Source organism: Callospermophilus lateralis, chromosome 14, assembly GCF_048772815.1.
Source record: "Callospermophilus lateralis isolate mCalLat2 chromosome 14, mCalLat2.hap1, whole genome shotgun sequence".
In the NCBI taxonomy this organism is placed as follows: domain Eukaryota; kingdom Metazoa; phylum Chordata; class Mammalia; order Rodentia; family Sciuridae; genus Callospermophilus; species Callospermophilus lateralis.
Genome location: NC_135318.1, coordinates 28,025,473 through 28,047,571, shown reverse-complemented (window position 1 = coordinate 28,047,571; position 22,099 = coordinate 28,025,473). Strand labels below are relative to the sequence as shown.

At 36.8% G+C, this 22,099-nt stretch overlaps 1 protein-coding gene across 3 annotated transcripts in view; it reads left to right on the top strand.

The window, feature by feature from the left end:
- Fez2 (fasciculation and elongation protein zeta 2) overlaps nt 1-21,655 on the top strand; it is a 50,061-nt gene extending 28,406 nt beyond the window's left edge. Inside the window, exons 6-9 of one of the 3 annotated variants that reach the window (XM_076832903.2) lie at nt 1,693-1,773; nt 3,975-4,050; nt 16,541-16,606; nt 20,777-21,655. In XM_076832903.2, coding sequence (XP_076689018.2) covers nt 1,693-1,773; nt 3,975-4,050; nt 16,541-16,606; nt 20,777-20,793 — 240 coding nt within the window. In that variant the 3' untranslated portion in view covers nt 20,794-21,655. The remainder of the gene's footprint in view (nt 1-1,692; nt 1,774-3,974; nt 4,051-16,540; nt 16,607-20,776) is intronic. The other 2 variants (XM_076832905.2, XR_013088590.2) reach the window with 2 other exon arrangements.
- The last annotated feature ends 444 nt before the right edge of the window (nt 21,656-22,099 follow it).

Here is a 22,099-nt window from a genome sequence, read left to right as displayed (position 1 = left end):
TTCTTGCTAAAACAAAACTGGTGCGCAGATTCAGACCTGGGAAGGACTGGGTAGGGAGAAGGATGGTAAAGGAAGAGAAGTGAAGTATGTGAGCTCTCACAAGTTGGGCAAGTGTGGTTCACAGATTTCCAGCAATACCACTGAGTCGTGTGAATGACATAGAGGTACAACAAGCACTCAGTCTTTTGGCATTTATTAGCTTTTTGCTATTAGGACTTATTTAAACTCTTAAAATTTATTGAGGACCCCAGAAAGCTCAGCTTATATGTGTTATATTTTTCAATACTTACTGTATTAGAAATTATAATTAAAATTTTTAAAAAGTATTAGTTAAGGATACCAACAATAAATTATTATATAAATAGCATATTTTAATAAGATTACTATTTACAAAAATAGTGAGAAAAATGTCATTCCTGTACATTTTTGTCAATCTTATTAATGTCTGGCTTGATTAAAGGCAACTAGATTCTCAATCTGCTTCTGCATTCAATCTGTCATGTGGAGTATTTCACTCTAAATCATGAGAGATAAAGAGTGATAAAGATCAGTTTTATCTTGGTAGTATTAAGAAAATAATTTTGAGTTCATGAACTCTTGAGAGAATTTCAGGGGCTGCATGGGGTGTCCCTGGACCACACTTGGAAAACCCCTGGAACTATATATTTGTTGAGGATAGAGAGACTACCTTGGTTTCCTTTCTTCTACTCCTTGGGGCTTGGTGAAATAGTCTTTATGTTGACTCCTTAAATGTGTTTACTGGTTTGACTTCCCCTTATAAAATTCCAGGGAAAGGAGTCATGGGTGAATCAGGCCTCAGCTTCCTTTCCCCTCCATTGGTGCCTTTCCCCTCCATTAGTCATGCTGCAAGAATCCATCTAAGGTCTTTGACTCGGCTGCCATTGAGGTGCCACTGGACTCTTTTCACTGAGCCTTTTGACATTGTAGACTGGTTACAAATCAAGATAAGTAGTTTAGGAAAAAAAATATTCCCTTTTCAGTCCAGTGAATTCTAGGAAGTCTTGGCAGTTGCTGGGAGAAAGAAACTAGAACTGTTTCCTAGAAACAGAGTGGAAAGTCTCTGCAGAAATTTTTTGGGGCCCAGCTAGCAAATGGATCCACTCTGCTCCCCAGGAAGCATGTGCCATCTTCCAATTCACATTTTCTTCATGAAGGCAATGACAGGTGCCTACAGAGTGAGTGGGAAGCAATAATCAACTCTCCAAAGTAACAGCATTTTCATTTGCCAAATGTTAGGTTAGTGTTCTCCAAACTGATGGTGGAAATATACAAACTTAAGCTGAAAATATGCATACTCTTAATATTAAGTTTTTAGACTTTTGATAAAATGTAGGTAAACAATATCAAAAGGTATCTTCAAATTACATGGCAAATTGTGTGTCAAGCAAATATGACAATGTTTGCATTAGAACAAATGTATTTATTGGCTATGTCAGGAAAAATCTTCATAATATAATAGCATAAAAACAGTTGCTTCTGGGTTGGACTTACAAAGGAATGGAAGCAAAAACGTTTTAAAGACAGCATGATTTTGTCTGCTTTATCTGAATGAGTAGTGGCATTTTCTAACTGCTTGTCTCTTGGTCACATAAATCATCATGGTACACTACTAATAGTCTCTGAACTTCTTTCTCTGTCCTTTTCTTCCTGGCCTTAAATTGCCACCTTTAGCGCTTCAGCATGGAAGGGATCTCAAATGTCATTCAGAATGGCTTCCGCCACACCTTTGGAAATTCAGGTGGAGAGAAACAGGTGCTTGGTTATCCTTATTTTCCTCATTCTCTGCTTTTTCATTTTTTTGTGTAAGTGAAGATCATGAAAGCTGGCAGTTTTACTAATTTACTAAGACCATTGCTTAAAAGAGAGAAACGAAAGTTCATTATATGTACAGTCTTGATAATGAACAGAATTTCCCTTGAGGGAAAAAGCACTTTCCAAATTAAAAATAGACCAAGTGCATTCTGAAAACATGCATCAGAGCTCCATTTCTCACTTCTGTGTCTAAACAAATAGATATTAATGTATTGACATAATGAATTGCACGTGTAGAAAACCCTGACTGTGAATATAACAAAACTAGAATATGCTGCACTAATTCAAAATATTTAAGAAAAAAGATCTTATTTTGGTGGGGAAATGAGCCAGATGTTGGTATCTTTGAGGCTAGAGTTTTTTTTTTTTTTGGGGGGGGAGTGTAGAAAGCATATTTTACCTCTTAAATAAAATGTATGTGTTTTTAAGGTGTTATATAGTCAGCCCGTTCACTTGTTGGTCGTGAGGCATTCGACATCATTTATACAGAATTACACATTGTATGACTATACAGTCAAATGTGTAGCAATTTGCTTTTTATTCACGTTATATTTGATTGAAAGGACCATCACAAACATGAGAAATAGTTTATATTAATGAGTGTGCTTAAAATTATCTTTTACCATTTGAAATTTTCACTTCAAAAGAACTTTTTAAAGTTAGCTCTTGAGCAAAGGTTAAGAAGGTAGGCAGAATGTGGCTTGTAGGCAATTTCTCCAAAGAATCAAATTGCCTAGAGTTTTCACCAAAGGTTCCTGTGTGTTACTTAAGATGTAAGCTAATCCATATTAAAGAGGGCAGGTTTACATGGACATTTGCAGCTCATAAAAAGAGAAGGGACAGTTGAATTTTTATTTTTATTCTGATGCCTCCCACTTCCCGAAGCTCACAAAATGGAGAAATAGCTTCTAGACCTACCCGATACATGGGAGTGGGGCAAGAGGCCTGGAAACAACATAGTCAGCCAGCCGACAACCGAGGCACAGGTTCCCCAGGCTTCTCCAAGATGCTTGACACATGTATTGCCAGTGAAGCCCCAGGAAGGCGCATTTCTGGCCTTTTGTGTGTTCTTTACAAAGACACATATTTGTTTATTTAGGTGGGCCTCACCTTGAAGAAGTCTGTTCAGGAAATGTGGAATACTAAGTTTCTTAATGATTGAACAATTCATTTTTATTATGTTTCTGGACCTCAGGGTCTAGTCATTGTTAATCAAATTTTTGATCTTATTTTCAGTTTTATCATTCAGTAAGGATTAGGAGTAGAGCTGAGATTTAGGGCATGAGGCTAACTAATGGGTGGGGCTAAAGAGATTCCAAGTACACACCCCTAGCTTTCTACATTAGCTTATGCAAATGGCACTGAACCATATATACATGTGGTGGGGTGGTCATAATAGGAGAATCTGGACAGTCATATTCAGATTATGCTCTCAGTGGATATAGTTTTAGAATATGACTTGATACTTGTAAATTTTTCAGGTAGTGAACTAAGCACTTTGTCTCATTCAGACATTAATTTTTATTATTAATTTTCCCGCTTAGACCATTCTCTCCTTTTGCTTTTCTCATCACCTTTAATGTCTAAAAATATTTATAATTACTTACACAATAATTTAGTAATAATATGCTGCAGAAATTCTTTGGCTGTGTCTTTGGTAGATTCTGGAAGGAAGAAGGTGGTTGTTTTTTAAGTTGACATGTTATTCATGTTAACTATTTTGTTCAGCAAGAATAAGAATGATCTGAAACAGAATTATTTGGCTGTTGAAAATTATTTTTCTGTGCAGAGTTGTTAAAACTATGTTTTCCTTTACTATTTTAAAATGTGTTGAAAAACATGCAGGAAGAATGTTAGATAATACTTCATTTTAAAAATTAACAAACTGAGTGAATCATCCTCAGATCTAGTCCTGTGAAATTTTCAATAACTGAAATGCAAAAAACTGGTTATTTTTGTTAACATGGACTTGTAGGAAGCAGAGGTAGGCAAATATATGAGCTCTAGCTGAAAGATAATGTGTATGTTGAGCTTATGTTTTGTTTTGTGTTACAAAATAGATGTTAACTGTGTCATTTTTTTTTCCTGTAGGCAAGTTAATCCAGGTTTATGATTTTTTTTTTTCTTTTTTGACTTGGCAGTATTTGACAACAGTCATTCCCTATGAGAAAAACAATGGACCACCATCTGTTGAAGATCTTCAAATATTAACAAAAAGTGAGCAAAGACAAAATTAAACTGTTACCTGATTTACTTTGCTGATTCTTAAATCCTTGGTCTTAGTTGCCTGGTTTTGTTATTGTTTGTCTTGTCGGGATAAGATAATGATGGATGTCATTATTTATTGTTATAAAAGTGAAACTAAAAGCAGCAGCAACACAAACCAACACCAGTGCTAGTGTCCATTTGTAATTCTTTTGTTTTTCTTACTTGAATATGTATGAGCTGCATGTTTTGGGAAAAATGTAACTTGACTCTCCATCACCTCTTCAATAAGAATATAAATATTTATGTGGATCTTATGTAACTTTTTTAGTAACTGGATAGGAGAGATTTATAGTGAACAGTGTCCTTTCTTATGAGTGTAGAACCCAAGGTGGTAGTTACAATTAGAACATAAATTGATAGTGATGTTTTCATGACATGCATTCACACAGCAAACATTTGGTAAAGGCCTGCTCTGTACCAGGCCATTTTCTTAGCACTTGGGATACTTTAGTGAATAAAGCAAGCAAAGATATTCTACCTTTAAGGGGCTGGCATTTTAACATAACTTGTAATGCTTACATATATTTATCTTATGATAGCCATAAAGGAGCCAGGAATTCTGGTTCTATCCCTGTTATTTTCTGGGATATCTGGAAGTCACTTACATTTTCATTGAAAAACTAGCAGAAAAATATTTCCTCCACTTATCTCATGATAAGGAAATTATGGGTGATTTGGGGTAAGTCACAATCAATTGGTCCTATTGTGTTTGCCCTTAAAATGAAGGGATTAAATTTACTAATCAGTTAGGTTCTAATAGTAGATATTTATGATAATTGCTAGTTAGGAAGAAGCCAAATTAAAGAGCATGACATGGGTAGATATTAATGAAGATATTTATTTTGGAAATTCAGGACATGGAGGTACAGGCAAGGGACAACTAGAAGAAGAGTGGGTATGGTACCCTATTGGGTACCATATATGGTACCCTGCTTGCCTGAATAAAATCTTAAGATTTTTTTCTTTTTCTTTGCTGAACAATACTTTAAATTTTTTTTTTGTATTTAGATATGGGTAAATTAAGCCATGCTAGTCAGTCCAGGATAAAGAACCAAGGGATTAACCGAGTGGCCAGACCTATAATTTTCAGGAAAAGCTTGCAAATTTATGAATGTCTGAGATCATACAAGGGATGGTTAATTAACCGGTCAGTTCTCTTGATTCATAGGCAACTCTACATTTAATGAGGCTGGCTTTTGTATGTGATTTTATATAGAAGTTAAAAAAATTCTAAAACATGATTAGAAGTGTAAATACTGAACATAATATTACTCTAACGAAGGGAACACGGATACTGCTCACAAGCCTGAGAGGCTCCAGCGTCTCAGATTAGGAATCAGCCAAAGTCATTGCAATTCTGTCATGAAAATGTCCTGAGGCTAATTGATGTCTTCATAGATTGACATAGAGTTTTAGGACATCTGTGGGTGAGAGAATGAAGGCCAACTTGAGACAGTTATGGTGACAGTATTGTGAAGGCAACAGATGGAAGGATGACCTTCACTTTGAAAGTGAAAAAAGTAGTTATCTCATCATAACTTTGGGGAGGACCAGAGCCTCTGCTGTCACCACATGTACATATTAGTCAAGAGAAAATCTCTGGAAGCAATCACAGTGTGGATATATAACCTTCCTCATAAAAGCTGTTAGAAGGGGATCACAGGTGCAGTAAGAATAGCATTAGAATCACAATTGTTTAGTGGTGTTCATTATGGTTAATACCTGGTATTATATGTCCTTTATATCTGCATGAGTAATTAATCCTCATGTGAGCCTTTGAGATAGATTTGATTATTCTCATTTTACAGATGAGGAACTTGGTGGACAGAATGGTTAAGTAACTTGCTCAAAGTCACATAATTAAGGAAGTGGTGGGCAGAAAGAGTGACAGTTAAACTATATTGTCTTGTCATAGAACTAGGGAAAAATACTAAGATATTTTCACCAGGATGTTCTGGAGAAAGTCTACATTACATTGTTAAAGTATAATATTTGTGAGTTTTTCTCTACCTGGATTTTCGAATTTAAAAAACAAAAAAGCGAGTGGTTATTTTTTCTACTTTGGCCTTTACTAAGAAGATAAAATTGTTAGGCTTGGGACATTGCTCAGTGTAGAGTGTTTGTCTGGCATGCACCAGGCTCTGAGTTTAATGCCTAGCACTGGAAGGGCACGAAAAAGCCAAAGGTTCCCTTTGGAATGAAGCTGCTTCCCATAGGTTTCTCCTCACCAGAGAAGGAGTAGGTAGTAAGGTAGTAAGAAGGCACAGCCAGTGGGTGCTGCTTCATGGAAATCTGTGCTTCTTTTCATCTTTTGTTTTCCTAACACAAAAGCCATCTTTATGGAGGATTTTGTTAATAATCAATATTCATCCATAACTTGAGCAAATAAATCACATATTACAATGGAAAATAAATTTTTATCCATTTTTATTCATATAGTTGTACATAATGTTGAGTACATAATAGTCATACATGTACCAGTATAACCATATAATTTGGCTGGTATCACCCCTTAGTATTTCTACTTTCTTTCCCCTCCTCCCTTTACTTCGTCCCTTCCTTCTAGTCTACTGATCTCCCTTCAATATTCATGAGATCCCTCCTAGGCTGTCTTTTCCTTTTTTCTCTTTAGCTTCCACATTTGAGAGACTTTCTGAGTTTGGCTTATTTCACTTAACATAATGTTCCCAAGTTCCATCATTTTCCTACAAATGACATAATTTCATTCTTATTTATGGCTTAACTCCATTGCGTACCAGACCTTAAATTATACCAGAGAGCTATATTAACAAAAGCAGCATGGCATTGGTACAGAAACAGAAATGAAGACCAGTGGAACAGAACAGAAGACACAGAGAACACCCATAAAATTACAGTTATCTCATACTAGACAAAGTCCCGTAAACATACATTGGAGAAAAAGATAGTCTCATCAACAAATTGTGCTGGGAAAACTGGAAATCCACATGTAGCAGAATGAAATTGAACCCTTATCTCTCACTCTGCGCAAAATTCAACTCAAAGTGGAACAAGGTTGTAGGTATTAGACCAGAGACCCTGTGCCTACAAGAAGAAAATGTAGGCCAAAATTTCCATCAGGTTAGGAACTGAATTCCTCAACAAGACTCGTAACGGGCAAGAAGTAAAATCAAGAATCAACAAATGGGATGGTATCAAATGAAAAAGCTTCTTCATAATAAAGGAAATAATCAAGAATGTGAAAAAAGAGCTTATAGGATGGGACAAAATCTTTGCTACCTGCACCCTAGATAAAGCATTAATCTCCAAGATATATAAAGAACTCGAGAAACTTAACACCAAAAAACCAAATAACCCAATCAATAGAATGGGCAAAGGAACTGAACAGGCACTTCACAGAAAAAATCCAAATGGCCAAAAAATATATAAAAAAATGTTCAACATCTCTAGCAGTTAGAAAAATGAAAATTAAAACTACACTGAGATTTCATTTAATTCTAATCAGAATGGCAGTTATCAAGAATACAAGTAACAATAAATGTTGGTAAGAATGTGGGGAAAAAGGTACACTCATATATATTGATGGTGGGACTGCAAATTGGTGTACCTGCTCTGGAAAACAGTGTAGGGATTCTTCAGAAAACGTGGAATGGAACCATCATTTGACTCAGTTATCCCATTTCTCAGTATGTACCCAAAGGACTTAGCCTACGACAGTGACACAGCCACATTAATGTTTATAGCAGCTTAATTCACAATAGGTAAGCTATGGAACTGACCTAAGTGTCCTTCAACCGATGAATGGATAAAGAAAATGTGATATATTATTTAAGGCTGAGTAATATTCCATACACACACACACACACACATATAAAATATTACTCAGCCTTAAAAAACAATGAAATTATGCCATTTTCGACTAGATGGATGGACCTAGAGACTGTCATGCTAACAGAAATAAGCCAGTCCCTCCCAAAAAAGTCACATGTTCTTTCTGATATTCGGATGCTAATCTACAACAAGAAGGTAGGGAGGGAAGAATAGAAGTTCAGTAGATTAGACAAAGGGGAATAAAGGGAAGAGAGTGGGGTAGACAAAGGGGAATAAAGGGAAGAGAGGGGGGATAGGAATAGGAAAGATAGTAGAGTGAATTGGACATAACTTTCCTATGTTCATATATGAATTACACTATCAGTAAAACTCCACATCATGTACAACCAAAGAATGGGATCCTAATTAGAATAAGTTATGCTCCACGTACGTATAATATGTCAAAATACACTCTACTGTCGTGTATATTTAAGAAGAACAAATTTTAAAAAGTGAAAAAAAACCCTCCATTGTGTATGTGGACCATACTTTCTTTATCCATTCAGTCATTGATGAATAGCTAGGCTGGTTCCATAGTTTTGCTATTGCAAATTGTGTTGCTATAAACATAGGTATGCCTATGTTCCATTCCTAGACTTTTGAGGAACCTCCTCCATACTGATTTTCATAGTGGTTGTACTAATTTACAATCTCCCAATGTGAAAGTGCTTCTTTTTCTTTACATCTTCTCCAACAGTTCTTGTTTGTATTCTTGATGGCTGCCATTCTACCTGGAGTAAGATGAAACTGCAGTGTAGTTTTGATATGATTTCCCGAATTGCTAACAGTGTTGAACATTTTTTCATATATTTGTTGGCTGTTTGACTACTTGTTTGGAGAAGGGTCTGTTTAGTCCTTTTATTAATTGGATTATCTGGGGTTTTTGATAGTAAGTATTTTGAGTTATTTATATATTCTGGATATTAATCCTCCATCAGAAAAGTAGTGTTATGGTTTAGATGTGAGGTGTCCCACAGAAGTTCATGTGTGAGACAGTGCAAGAGAGAGGTAAAATGGCTGGATTAATTAAAAAAAAATTGATCCACTGATAGGGATTAACTGGATGGTAATTGTAGGCAGGTAGGATGTGACTGGAAGAGGTAGATCATTGGGGGTAGGATGTGGCTGGAAGAGGTGGATCATTGGGGGCATTCCTTTTGGGTATGTATTTTGTCTGTAGTGAGGACAGTCTTTCTCTGTTTCCTGGTATCTGTTCCCAGCTGCTTTCCTCTGCCACACTCTTCCACCATGATATTCTGCCTCATCTTAAGCCTTAAGGAATGGAGCCAGCTGTCTGTGGACTGAAACCTCTGAAACTATGAGCCCCCAAATAAACTTTTGCTTCTGTAGTTCTTGTCTTATCTTTTGATCATAGCAGTAAAAAAGCTGACTAAAACAAGTAGCTAGCAACGATTTTCTCCCAATCTGTAGGTTCTTTCTTTACATTCTTAATTGTTTCCTTTGCTGTGCAGAATCTTGTTCATTTGATGTCATCCCATTTAACTTGTAGCATTATCTCCTGAGCTTTAGGGGCCCTACAGAGAAGGTTGTTTCCTGTGCTTATATGTTGGAGTTTTGACCCTACCTACATTTTCTTCTTAGAGTTGGCATAGTTTCTTGTCTAATTCCTAGGTCTTTAATGCATTTTGAGTTGACTTTTGTACAGAGTGAGAGATAGGATCTAGTATCATTCTTCTGCATATGGATAACCAGTTTTCCCATCTATTTGTTAGAAAGGCTGTTTTTTTTCTCTGATGTATGTTTTTGGCGTGTTTGTCTGCCGGGTTTCTGTTCTCACGACTAAAAGGCTCAGGGGTCTCTCCAGTTGAACTGGGCTAACTGGGCTGCGCAAAATAACCACACAAGAGACACAAATACCTTTTTCTTTGGGGTTGCTGTGACAGCTCCTCTGACCTTAAGGGTCTGCAGGAAGAGAGTGAGAGCATGTGCTGACCCCTTTTATTGAGGAGAAGGTATTCAAATGAGGCAAGGGGTCAGGTTTCAGGGGGCTGAGTCTCTCTTCATGATGTCCACTGTCAGCAGATTGACTGACACCTGGGTAGGCTACATCCAAGGGCACAGTAAGAGAAGGGGACACACACAAGGCACTTCCATGGAAGATTCTATCCTAATCAGGGCAAGGGATTTTATTACAAAGGAACAGGTGAGCATAGCTTCACCCATGGTGCTGTAGCAAGACACACCCATGCACGAGACACCGACCCTCGAACCCAAGAAGAGTGGGGAAAGCTCTGCCACATTTCTGTAACTGAGCACTTTAGCACCCAGCTGGGGAGTATGACTCAGTCACGTGCAAGGTTGGTCTCCCACATTTGTCAAAGATCAGATAAGTGTATCTGTGTGGGTTTGACTCTGTGTCTTCTATTCTGTACCATTGATCTATGTGTCTCTGTTTATGTCAGTACCATGAAGTTTTTATTTCTATAGCTCTGTAATTTGAAGTTAGGTGTTGTGATACCTCCAGCATTTTTTTTTTTTTTCATAAAATTGCTTTGGCTATTTTGGGTGTTTTATTTTTTTAAATTAATTTTAGGACTGTTTTTTCTAGTTCTGTGAGTAATGTCATTAGTATTTTGATGGCAATTTCAATGAATCTACATATTGCTTTTGGTAATATGGCCATTTAAAAAAAATTAATTCTGCCTATCCATGAACATGGGAGTTCTTTTCATCTTCTCATGTCTTTTTCAGTTTCTCTCTTCAGTGTTCTGTAGTTTTCACTGTAGAGTCTTTCACCTCTTTGGTTAATTTTTTTTCTTCAGTGTGTGTGTGTGTGTGTGTAGTGTATATGATATCTTAATTTCCTATTTTTAGCTCTTTTATTTCCTTCTCTTGTCTAATTGCTCTGCCTAGAATTTCTAATACTATATTGAATAGGATTTGTGAGAATGGATATCCTTGTCTTGTTCTGGATTTTAAAGGCTATGCTTTCAGTTTTCCCTATTCCCTAAGATATTGGCTTTGAGTTTGCCTTTACGATGTAAGGTAGGTTCCTTCTGTGGCTAGCTTCTTCAATGTTTTTAATCATAAATTGGTGCTGAATTTTGTGAAAATTCTCTGCATCTATTGAGATGACTGTGATTTTTGTTCTTGATTCTATTTATGTGAAGAATTACATTTATTGATTCGTATGTGTCAAAGTTTCTTTGCATCCTGGGATAAAACCAGGTTGGTCATGATGTACAATCTTCTTAATGTTGTTGAATATAATTTGCTAGTAATTTATTAAGGATTTTTGCATGTAAGTTCATCGAGGATATTGGTGTGTAGTTTTCTTTCTTTGATGTGTCCTTATCTTGTTTAGATATGAGTGATTTGGAATGATTTGTAAGTATTACATTTCTTTCTCTTTCATGGAATAATTTGAGGAGCTGCATTAGTTCTTTAAAGGTCTGTGGAATTCAGCTGAGAATCCATCTCGTTTTGAGCTTTTTTTTTTTTTTTTTTGTTGGAAGGCTTTTAAGTATTGCTTCTATCTCATTGCTAATTATTAGTCTTTTTAGGTTTTCTATGTTCTCTTGATTCAATTTTGGTAGGTTGTTTGTGTCTAGAAATGAATCCATTTCTTTTAGTCTTCCAAGTTTTTCAATGTAAGTTTTCAAAACAGTCCCCAAGGATCCTCTGGATTTTTGTGATTTTTGTGGTGATTTCTCAATTTTCATTTCTAGTTTTATTAATTTGGGTCAGCTTTCTTTTTTTTTTCTGGTTGGTTTGCCTGGGGGCTTACCAATCTTTGTTTACCATTTCAAAGAACCAGCTCTGTTTCATTGATCCTTTGTACTTTTTTTTTTTTTTAATTCTCAATTTCATTGATTTTGGCTCTGATCTTAATTATTTCCTTCTACTGATTTTGAAATTGGTTTGTTCTTGTTTTTTTCCAGGGCATTGAGATGTATCATTAATGAGGTTATTTGGATATTTCTGATTTTCTTATATAAGCACTCAGAGCTATAAACTTTCATCTTAGAACAGTTTTCATAGTGTCTCATTGGTTCTGGTAAGTTGTATCACTATTTTTGTTTGATTCTAACATTTAAAAAATTTTTCACCTGACTTCTTGTATCACCCATTTATCATTCAAAGTGTATTATTCAATTTCCATATGTTCATATAGTTTCTGTAGGTTTTTGGGGCATTAATTTTAAATTGCATTTCATTCAATTTTTTTTTTTTGTACTTGCTAAGAGTTGCTTTGTGGCCTAAAATATGGCTGTTTTAGAGAAAGTTCCATGAACAGCTAGAAAGAAAGTGTATTTGGCTATTGTTGGATAAAATATTGTATAGTTGTCTGTTAAGTCCATTTGATTTATATTATTTTTCAGGTCTGAAGAGTGTTTATGTCTGGATGACCTATGTATTGATGAGAGAGGTGTGTGGAAATCACCCAGTATTATTGTATTGTGGTCTAAGTCTTTAATTTGCATAGTGTCTGTTTTATGTAATTAGGAACACCAAAATTTGGGGCATAAACATTCACTATGTTATATTTTTTAATTGAATCATTCCCTTTACTTGTATGAAGTAACATTCTGGGTTTCTTCTGATTAAGTTTGGCTTCAAGTTAGTTTTTTTTTTCAGATATGAAAGTAGTTATTCCTGCCTGTGGCTATCTTTGCCTGTAAGGTGAGTCTCTTGCAAACAGCATCTAGTTAAGTCTTATTTTTTAATCTATTCTGCCAGCCTATGTCTTTTAATTGGGGAGTTGAGACCATTTACCATTTAGAGAAATATGTATTCCTGCCATTTTGATTTGTTTCTAATGTTTAATTTGGTCCTGTTTCTCCTTTGCTTAGCTAATCTTCAAATGAGATTTGTCCACTTGTGGGCTCTGCGAATTGTTTTAGATTTCTTCTGTGTGCAGTATTTCTTTAAGTATTTACTTTAGTGTCAGTTTAGTAGTCATGATTCTTTTAGTTTCTGCTTATCTTGGCAGGTTTTCATTTTCCTTCAATTCTGAAGGATAGCTTTTCTGGATACAGCAATCTTGGTTGACAGTTATTTTCTTTCAGGGCTTGGAACAAATCATTCCAACTCCACCTGGATTTTAGAGTTTGTGCTGAGAAATCAGAAATAATTCTGATTGACTTGCCTCTAAATATGATATGATGTTTTTCTCTTGAGCCTTTTAAAATTCTGTTCTTATTCTGTATGTTAGGTGTTTTAATTATAAAGTGTCATGGAGAGGTTCTCTTTTGACCTTGTCTATTTGGGATTCTGAATGCCTCCTATATCTTGATGTCCTTCTCATTCTTAAGGTTTGGAAAATTTTCTGTTATTATTTTCATTAGTCTGCATCTCACAACCTTCTTTGTCTGTAGTAATTTTTACCTTTCATCTTTTACTGTTGTCCCAGAGTTCTTGTATATTCTGGCTATGGTTATTTATTTTCTTTTCTTTAATGTAATCTAAAGGCTGGCTATTTTATTGTCCAATTCTGTCTTCAACTCTGTTAGAGAGACTTTCACTCACCTGAACATTTGATTTGTCTTTTGTTTTCAGATATCTATTTGGTTCTTTTTCAATATCTGTATCTCCTTTTATTGATTTTTCTCATTCATATCCTGTACTGACTTCCTAAATGAATTCAGTTGTTTTTCTGTGTCTCTTGAAACTCATTGATCATTTTTATAATAACTTATTTATTTATTTATTTTATTGTTTTTAATTTGTTCTAATTAGTTACACATGACAGTAGAATGCACTTTGACACATCATATATAAATGGAGTGTAATTTCTCATTCTACTGGTTGTTCATGATGCAGAATCACACTGGTTGTGTAGTCATATGTGTATATAGGGTAATCATTCTTTTGAATTGTTTATCAGATATTTCTTGCACTTCAGTATCTTTGGAGTTAGTTGCTGGTGAATTAGGAAGAATTGTGTTACTTTATTTTTTTCATATCTCTTGTATTCCTGTATTGGATTTTATGCATCTATTGGAATGGTTTTCTCTTTCACAGTGATGTGTGAACCTTTTTAGGGCACAGTCTTCACTTGTCAAACTGTTGTGGGGTCATCTAGGTTGAAACCCCTGATATCCACAGCCTTTGTGTTAATTTTCTTTTTGCTGTAGTAGTTGTAGTGTGTGGGTGGGACCCTGTAGCCATTCCTGCTTGGCATCTGGTTCTTCATTTGGGGTTTTTATTTCTTCTGTTTTTTTTTTTTTTTGTATTAAGGTGTAGCTGAAGTTTGAGTTTGGATGATTTTAGCATGAGCAAGGTGCACTGTCTTGGCTGGTTTAGTTCAGCAGCAGAGTCTCTCCCCTGAGAACTTGTAATGTCCCTGTAGGCTCTCAGCACCTTACAGAAAAGGGGGAAACAAACAAGAGCAATAATTAAAGCAAACCATAGACAACATTAGAACAAATACCTGGTGCCTCCATAACATCTACAACATTAGCACAAAAACAGAAATGGTGGGATCAGCAGTTGTCGGCAGCAAAACCAATGAATAGCCATGAACTAGATCTGGCATTAAAATAAACAGTAGGTATCAATTATGCCATCCACAGGCAACAACATGAATGGTAGGGGCAGGAGTTTTTTAAACCAAATAATTCTAAAAGATGGTGAAAGTACAGTTCATTAAGAGAAAATGTGACAGGAAGGTAGAAGAAAGTTTAGAATGTTCTAAATTCAGACAGTATGCAGAAGAGATGTAGCAAGTGATGGTTGTAAGAAGGAGAGAAATAGAAAAAGGGAAGAGGGAACAAGAGAGTTTCTGTTAGTGGGGAAAGAAAGGAGAGGAAGAGAAGCAAGCAAACAAAACCAAAACAAATCAAAACCAAAAGAAACCACAAGCCCTAACTCTGAAAACACAAGGAAAAAATAATTATTGTAAAAAAATGCTAAAAAATAAGAAAAAAAAGAAATACTTATATGTGTATATACCTACAAACCAATCAGCAAAACAAGTGCGCACGAGCGCACATACACACACACACACACACACACACACACACACACACAGATTCTTAATGAAAAATGAAAGAATTGTTCCACTGAGGTGGTCAAGATAGTCAATGAGGATGGATGGTCACTGCCTATGTCTAGCTTTTCTTCTTTCCATCTCTTCTTGGGCTATGTACTGAGAGAGAGAGAGAGCCAGGGCTGGGGGTTTTTAATCCCTTTTGGGGTTTTTAATCCCTTTTTGTAGTTCTCAATTTACCTTCTCACCAGAATAAGAGAGGATGGAGTGGGAAGTACTGTTGGAGTTTTGCCTGGATAGACCAGATATAAGCGCTTGCAGAGTGGAGCTGCTGCAGAGTTCTCTGAAGGGAGTTCCAATGTTTGGCTCTAGTCAGGCATTAGGGACTCTGCTCTGGAGAGATTCGATTAACACGCCCCTAGGTCAGGCAGATGTTATCTCTGTTGGGAGTTTGTACCTCAGGAACCTCTCAAGAATTCTACTCATGGGGCAGGGGAGCCAATCCTGTACATACTGGGCTGCCTGCGAACATGGCCTTTTCAGGCTTAGTCCCTCAGTTTACTTTCCTAACCTTCTTTAGCTGGTCACCTGAACCACCAGACTCAAAGGGAAAGCAAATTGCACTCCCTTTCATTTTTCTGGCTTGAACCCATCTGGTTACAATCTTCTCTGTGCCTGTTTCACTCACCTTCTGCTAGGTACACCCTGGCCACATGGTAGGCACTTGCCAGAACAGTGTGGTAATGTTTGCTGTAATCTCCTGGTTACTGCAGCAACAGCTACAGTGTCGCCTCCACAAGATGGCTCCTGCCTCAGATCTGTGCTTACCAGTTGAGAAACAGCACTTTTCAAACACCAGTTTGCTGTACTGTTTCTGGATCAGCTGAGGCCAGCTGCTTTTCTGATGTACATGTTTTTCTGTGCCAAATGTGTCTGCTGCGTTTCTCTGGGTTCTCCCTCCCCTTTGCAGGGAATCATTGCTACCACTGCTGATGCAACCAGCTTGGTTCCAGTGTGCACTTCCGTATTCTTTGTTCAGTGCACCTGAATTTCTGAGTAGAGTTATAAGCGACTGTGACAGTCCAGTATTGAATTTTAGTGAATTCCCTCTTTCACCACCTTGCTAAATAATACTTCTGCTGCTTGAATCCTGGGCCATGGAGCAACTTGGAATGCAGTCTTCCTCTAGCCTGCCATCTTGAATCTCTCCCTTTGATATTTTTTTTATAAAGTTTCCAAGAAGTCTGACAGACGTGGTCCCTGAAGAGCATAGCTAACTATCCCTGTGTCCAGAGCTTGCTAGTTCATGAGATTGGCAGCACTGAGTTCCTTCTGATCCACACAGCTCATCCAGCTACTCACATTCAGTATTTATGACAAAACAGAGACTTCGTGTAAATAACCTAATTCCTCTTTCCTGCCTCAAGTGTTTAGAAATTTTAGATCAGGGAAATAACTCTCAGAACTTGCTGAATTAAAATTCTTAAAGCTTTACTGGTGTATTTCCTTATCCAGCAAATAATCTTTAATTTGTATGAATTAAGTTATATAATTAAATCTTCAGTATTTGAAATTAAATATTATTCTTTATCTGTATTTTAAATTGTTGCCTTTTTCCTTTTCTCCTTTATTTTGCAGTTCTCCGTGCCATGAAGGACGACAGTGAAAAAGTTCCGAGCTTGTTAACTGACTATATACTGAAAGGTGAGTTTTATGATAGTATTATGAACAGTGATTGGGAAGTTTTGATCAGTCAGCAAATGTATAATCTTATTAATAGATTTGAAAAGTAACTTCCAAACACACAACTTATTAATCTTACTGTACAGAGTGAGGATAGATAGCATGACTATGTGTTCTACCAATGTTATGGTTATCAAAATTTGACTTTCATTTGAGGTCTTAGACCAGAAATAATTTCTACAGCTGAATCATAAACATTGAGGGAGGTGGTAGCTGGACGCAGTGTCATATACCTGTAATCCCACCAACTCAGGAGGCTGAGGCAGGAGGATCGCAAGTTCAAGGCCAGGCTCAGGAACTTTGAGAGACCCTATATTAAAATAAAAATTTTTAAAGGACTGGGGATATAGCTCAGTGGTAGTGCACTCTTGGGTTCAGTCCTCATTATAACAAAAAAACCCAAAGTACAAAAACACTGAGAGAGGTAGTAGAGAGAAATTAATAAGATACTGCCGTAATTACGTGGGCATCAAGTGTGGACATGCTGGCCCTGGGAGTGTAAGAAGAGTGGTCTCTTGTCATCTTAGGGACCACAGAAAAGGGAGAAGGACAGATGGTCATTGAGAACACATGAAGGAAGTAATAGTCAAACCAGTTAACCATGCCAGGGGTAATGCAAAAAAGACTAAACGTAGTTACATAGTCCAGGCAAGTTCTGTAAGCAGTTCAAAGGGGAGGAATCTATCAATCTGTCCGTCTCCTCTCAAAGTCCGTTTCCTCCCAAAGTAAGTTGACTCCTTGATTGAGCATACTTGTTGAGTTATATTCATTGGGATGAAGATAGGAATTCTGGCAATGATGCTAAAAAGACATTAACCTGAAAAGAATTATTAAATATAATGAAAAGGAAAGGTGAAAGTAAACAAACAGATCTGTTAACCTACTTAAAAAACAATCCATAACAGCTGTTTACCTGATTTAAATTAGTAAACAAGCAGATCTGTTAACCACCTTTAAAAACAATCCTTAACAGCTGTTTACCTAATTTAAATTAAGCCATTTAAATCACGTGAATAAAAAAAAATAATAATTTGGATCCATTTTCTCATGAGCACTCCTCATATATGAAATATGGACATACGCACACACAGACATATAACACAAAACACAAATGTGCAAACAAACGTACAACACATAAGATAATAATAAAGGCCTTGTAGCTTTACCTAGGTGAAATCTCCATTGCAATGTTTAAAAACTCTATAGTCAAAAAATAAAACTGATCAGAAAAACATTAACCTAGGTTTGTATGAGCTCAAAAAATAAAAATAGAACCTTATGATGTGGAAAAATGCAATAATAAAATATTGAAAAAAAGCATCCTTGTTAATCACTGTTGCAGATGTAAGAATGGCCAAGCTGGAGTTCTGGATATCAGCTGCTATGGATTTGAGTCAAATCATCTTCTTTTCGATCTGTAGAAATTATTTTGGTTAGTCTTTCTGGAATCCAAATCGGCTGCTGTTCTTCCTGTGGAAAAACAAAAAGAACCCCGACTCCAGAAAATCACTGGGTCAGGATCTTTCCATTGTCCTGTTAGAATATCTTTCCAAAGTACTTTAGTCTTATGTACATTTTTTGGATACATATGTCTTTCTGCAGCACTAAGTCCTGATGAATCCAAATTTAAAAAGTTTAGAGTAAAAAGGGTTATTTTAAGTTTATCTTTGGGGGATATATACCCCTTTCCAATTTTTAAGATTAACTAGGCTTCGAATGACGCAATCTTTTCTCCATCATGAAGGCATCTTAACCACCTTCAAATTAACCTTTTAAAGTCTTACAATTATTATCTATACTGTACTTTTAAATGTACTTTTTCACCACCTACAGCTTCACTATTTTAAACGAGGCTTAGATTTTGTTTAAATCGCTTAATATTAGTTTACATGGCTGCCCTTCAACCAAAGGCCTTTTTTACTCCATTAAGAAGCTTTGTCTCAATCTGCCATGTACAAATACTTTTTTTTTCTCCTTTCTCAAACTTTTAAAGTAAGTCTAGTTTCCTCAAAATCTTTTTAAATGGCATTTTACAACTTTTTACTTTACCACACAGAGATTATCTCATTTAGAAACATTTCTCTCTTTTTTTTTAACCTTTATATTAAAATATTATTTTCACATCTTGAATCTTTTTATCTCTTTTTTAACCCTGGGTAGAGAGGGGAAGGGGAAAATAGAAAATAATAACTTTCATAAGTCCAGGACAGTGAAAAATGAGTCAAAAATCTTAGGAACAAGATCAAGATCACAGAGTGGGAATATTGATGAGGCAGAAGATGACCAGAGAAGTTAAGGGTATCATTTTGCTGAGGAAAGAGTAAAAATTTGGATGATAAAGGGGACCTAAGACCTTGTTTAGTTACAGGCAAAACTAATACCTTTCAATGAAATTATTTTTTAAAAGCAGCAGTTATCATGCAGTATATTTTGAAAAACATCACAAAATACACCTTGTGGTATTTGATCAGAATTGAGGACTTGTCTTCCAATAACATTTTCCTTCTTTGGGTTCTCTTCTCTGTCAGCTGAGCATTAAAAAAGGGTAGAATTTCTGAGATGTGTAGTATCTCACATGGGCCTTTCTTTCATCCATAGCTTTACTAAAAAGGGAAGGGTGTTCCAAGTTTATAATGTATAATTACCACTGTGGGAGACTCAACAGATGTAAAAATATGAGTCAGTTGCTAGTGGGTTAACAGGGGTGTGGAAAAGACTAAATGGACATGATTTTAAAATTTGCTATGTTTTTCTGATGGCTGGCTTTTCTCCCTATTAAATTCTGAATTATTTTTCATACCTGACATCTTTGTTTGCTTTTTGTGTTGTGCTAGCATTGGTATGAAAGCTGGATTGGTATGGAAGAGGTTTGTTCTTCTAATGTGGGACAGGAATGAGACAAACATAAAGAACATGTCTTCATTTTAATTACAGTGGGTCTCTACGGCACTGCCACAAGGGAGGGCAGAGTGTGTGCTCTGGAAGCATTCTTAGCTATCTTATACCTGAGCTTTGCCTGCATGGAAAGGCTCTGGGGGAAACGGGTTTTTAATTCTCTCCTCTGAATGCCTAGGCTTAGTTGTGATGCTGTCCCCGCTGCCCTAGGAAGGCAGTGCTGTGCCCTTCTGCTTCTCTTGCCCAGGCCTCTGGCTCCTGTGTGTAGCTGGTGTCGCACCTACCTGCTCATGCTGAGCTGATGATGCATGCCTTGTGCTTTTGTCTTGGCTCTGTGCTGTGAGAACTGGGTGGCAAAGAAGCCACCTCTGTAGTGGTTCTGTGGCCCAGAAAAGGAAGTGGGTGTAACAAGTATGGGAGAAGGTGCTGACATTGGGTAAAGTAAAGTGCTCTTTTCCACCCATTGTGGCAATTCACAGCCTGTTCAATGTCCCTCTTCCTCAAGGTCTAGTAACAAGACATTGCCTTGGAGGAGTATGTTGTTCAAGGGGACAATGCTCCTGTCCCTTGTTTGGCTGGCCTTTTGTCAGTAACACAGATGGCCATGACTTGACTGCCTAAATATATTGTAATCTTAGTTTTAATGCAAAGGTCAGAAGTGAGAAGGTGGAGAAGGGCCTCACATGGCCCTAGGAGGATAGGATGGGTGCCATTGGGGGCTAATTCAGTTTCTTCTCACCCCTGCTTACTGTGTTCATTGCAGCCTCCTTATCCCCCCCTCCCTTGACAACCCCTCCACCCCTGCTTCAACAATAGTACCAAGGCCAGTAATTGTGGGTCTGGCTGCTGCTGTGTCATCCTAGATTGGAATGAAAATGTGTGCAGAATCTCGCCTCCTTTGACTTCACTAGGCTGCCTATGTGCTGTTACAAACCTCAGGGCTACAGTTTCAAGCTTGTATCTTTCTGTGGCACCCTTAGAGACATGGTCTTTTGGTGTCTCATTTCTGGGAAATTCTAATTATTGTGTCTTTGAGAGAACTTTTTGGTATAATCTCTTAAATGTTTAAAAATTTTTGCTCTTGAAGATTCTTGCATTAATATTTAATCATCATTACACAATGGTGCTTTTTATATACATATTAAATGTATATAAAATGTAAATGCATTTGTTGTAAATATATACAAATGATACAACCCTACCTAAAGTTTTTTTTCTTTCTTTTTTCCCCCCTAGTTCTGTGTCCTACCTAGAGCAGCATTACCTTCTGTGGACATAACATTCTGAGAGTTGGTTACCATGACCTTCTTGCTACTGGAAACCCATCACACTTGACCTTGGGTTTGTGATTCAGTATTAATAGATCATGACTTCACTAAATCTTTATATTATAGAACCAAGAAAACTGTGGCACTCTTTTGAATTCTAGAGGTTTTTTTGGGGGGTAAATCTGTTCTCTTAGTGAAGAAATATCAATTGTGCATGGACAGTTACATTTTTCATTAACTTGACTGTATGCCTGGTGTTTTTATGGCTTTCTACATCTAAACTGCACTGAAGAACGAGATTAAAGCATTGGGAGATTTATATTATAGCTACTCTTCAGTGATGGCAAGAACACACACAGATTTTTTTAAAATAAGAGGACTGTCAGTATAAATGTTACCTATCAGTATTGTCCAGAGACTGAAACTTAACAAATGTGGGCTGCCTTTGAAGCAGCAGCACTGGAATATGCATTACCTTGGCTTAAGTTAATAGTATTGCCTCTGCTCGAGATGACTGATTTTATAGCTTGCTGCTTTTCACCGTTCACACTTTAACCATCTGCCACTCTCAGAAACTTGTATTCACTTTATGTTTCAATGTTTTGTTTCATGTGTCTGTGAAGAAGTGTACTTTAAAAGGAGTTTGAGTCCTTTAAGGTGCTTAAGAAATCGTCTGCTGCTGCACTGCCCACTTCCCATCGCTGTTGTTTTATTCATGCCTGTGCACCGTCCTCGAGGGCCGATGCCAGAAACAGCTATTCATGAATACATCACTAATCATGAACAGGTCTGCCAGATTCAATCATGTCAATGGCATTTAATAAATATAAAAATAATATATGTTAAAGAGCCTTGAGTATTTTTATTGTATCTTTTGTTTCCTCTTGCAGTGCTAAGATTTGTTGCTCTACAGTTTGTGAGCAGTGCTCCCTGATTAGATGGATCATGATGGTAAAGAGGGGAGAAGGACTTTCCCAGATCATGCTGTGCTGCCATGGAATGACAGCCATTCTGCTTTTTTTGGCCAGTTACGCAGCCTGCCCCTGACATAATAGTGTGTAGAGTCTATATGGGACCTACTATCAGGGAGCTTTTAAAATTTCCTCCAAAGCGTCTGTGTCTACATTCCTTACGCCACTTAGTAACTGAGGTGCTGTGACTGCATAGGCAATGGCTTGAAGTCTCGTGCCAGCGTAGCTTTTCAGTTGTTATCTAGAGGTATGTGGAACCTGAGGGTGGTTTCCTTGTTTTATTAATGTCTTAGTAGATGGTGAACAGGTGAGAATGATTT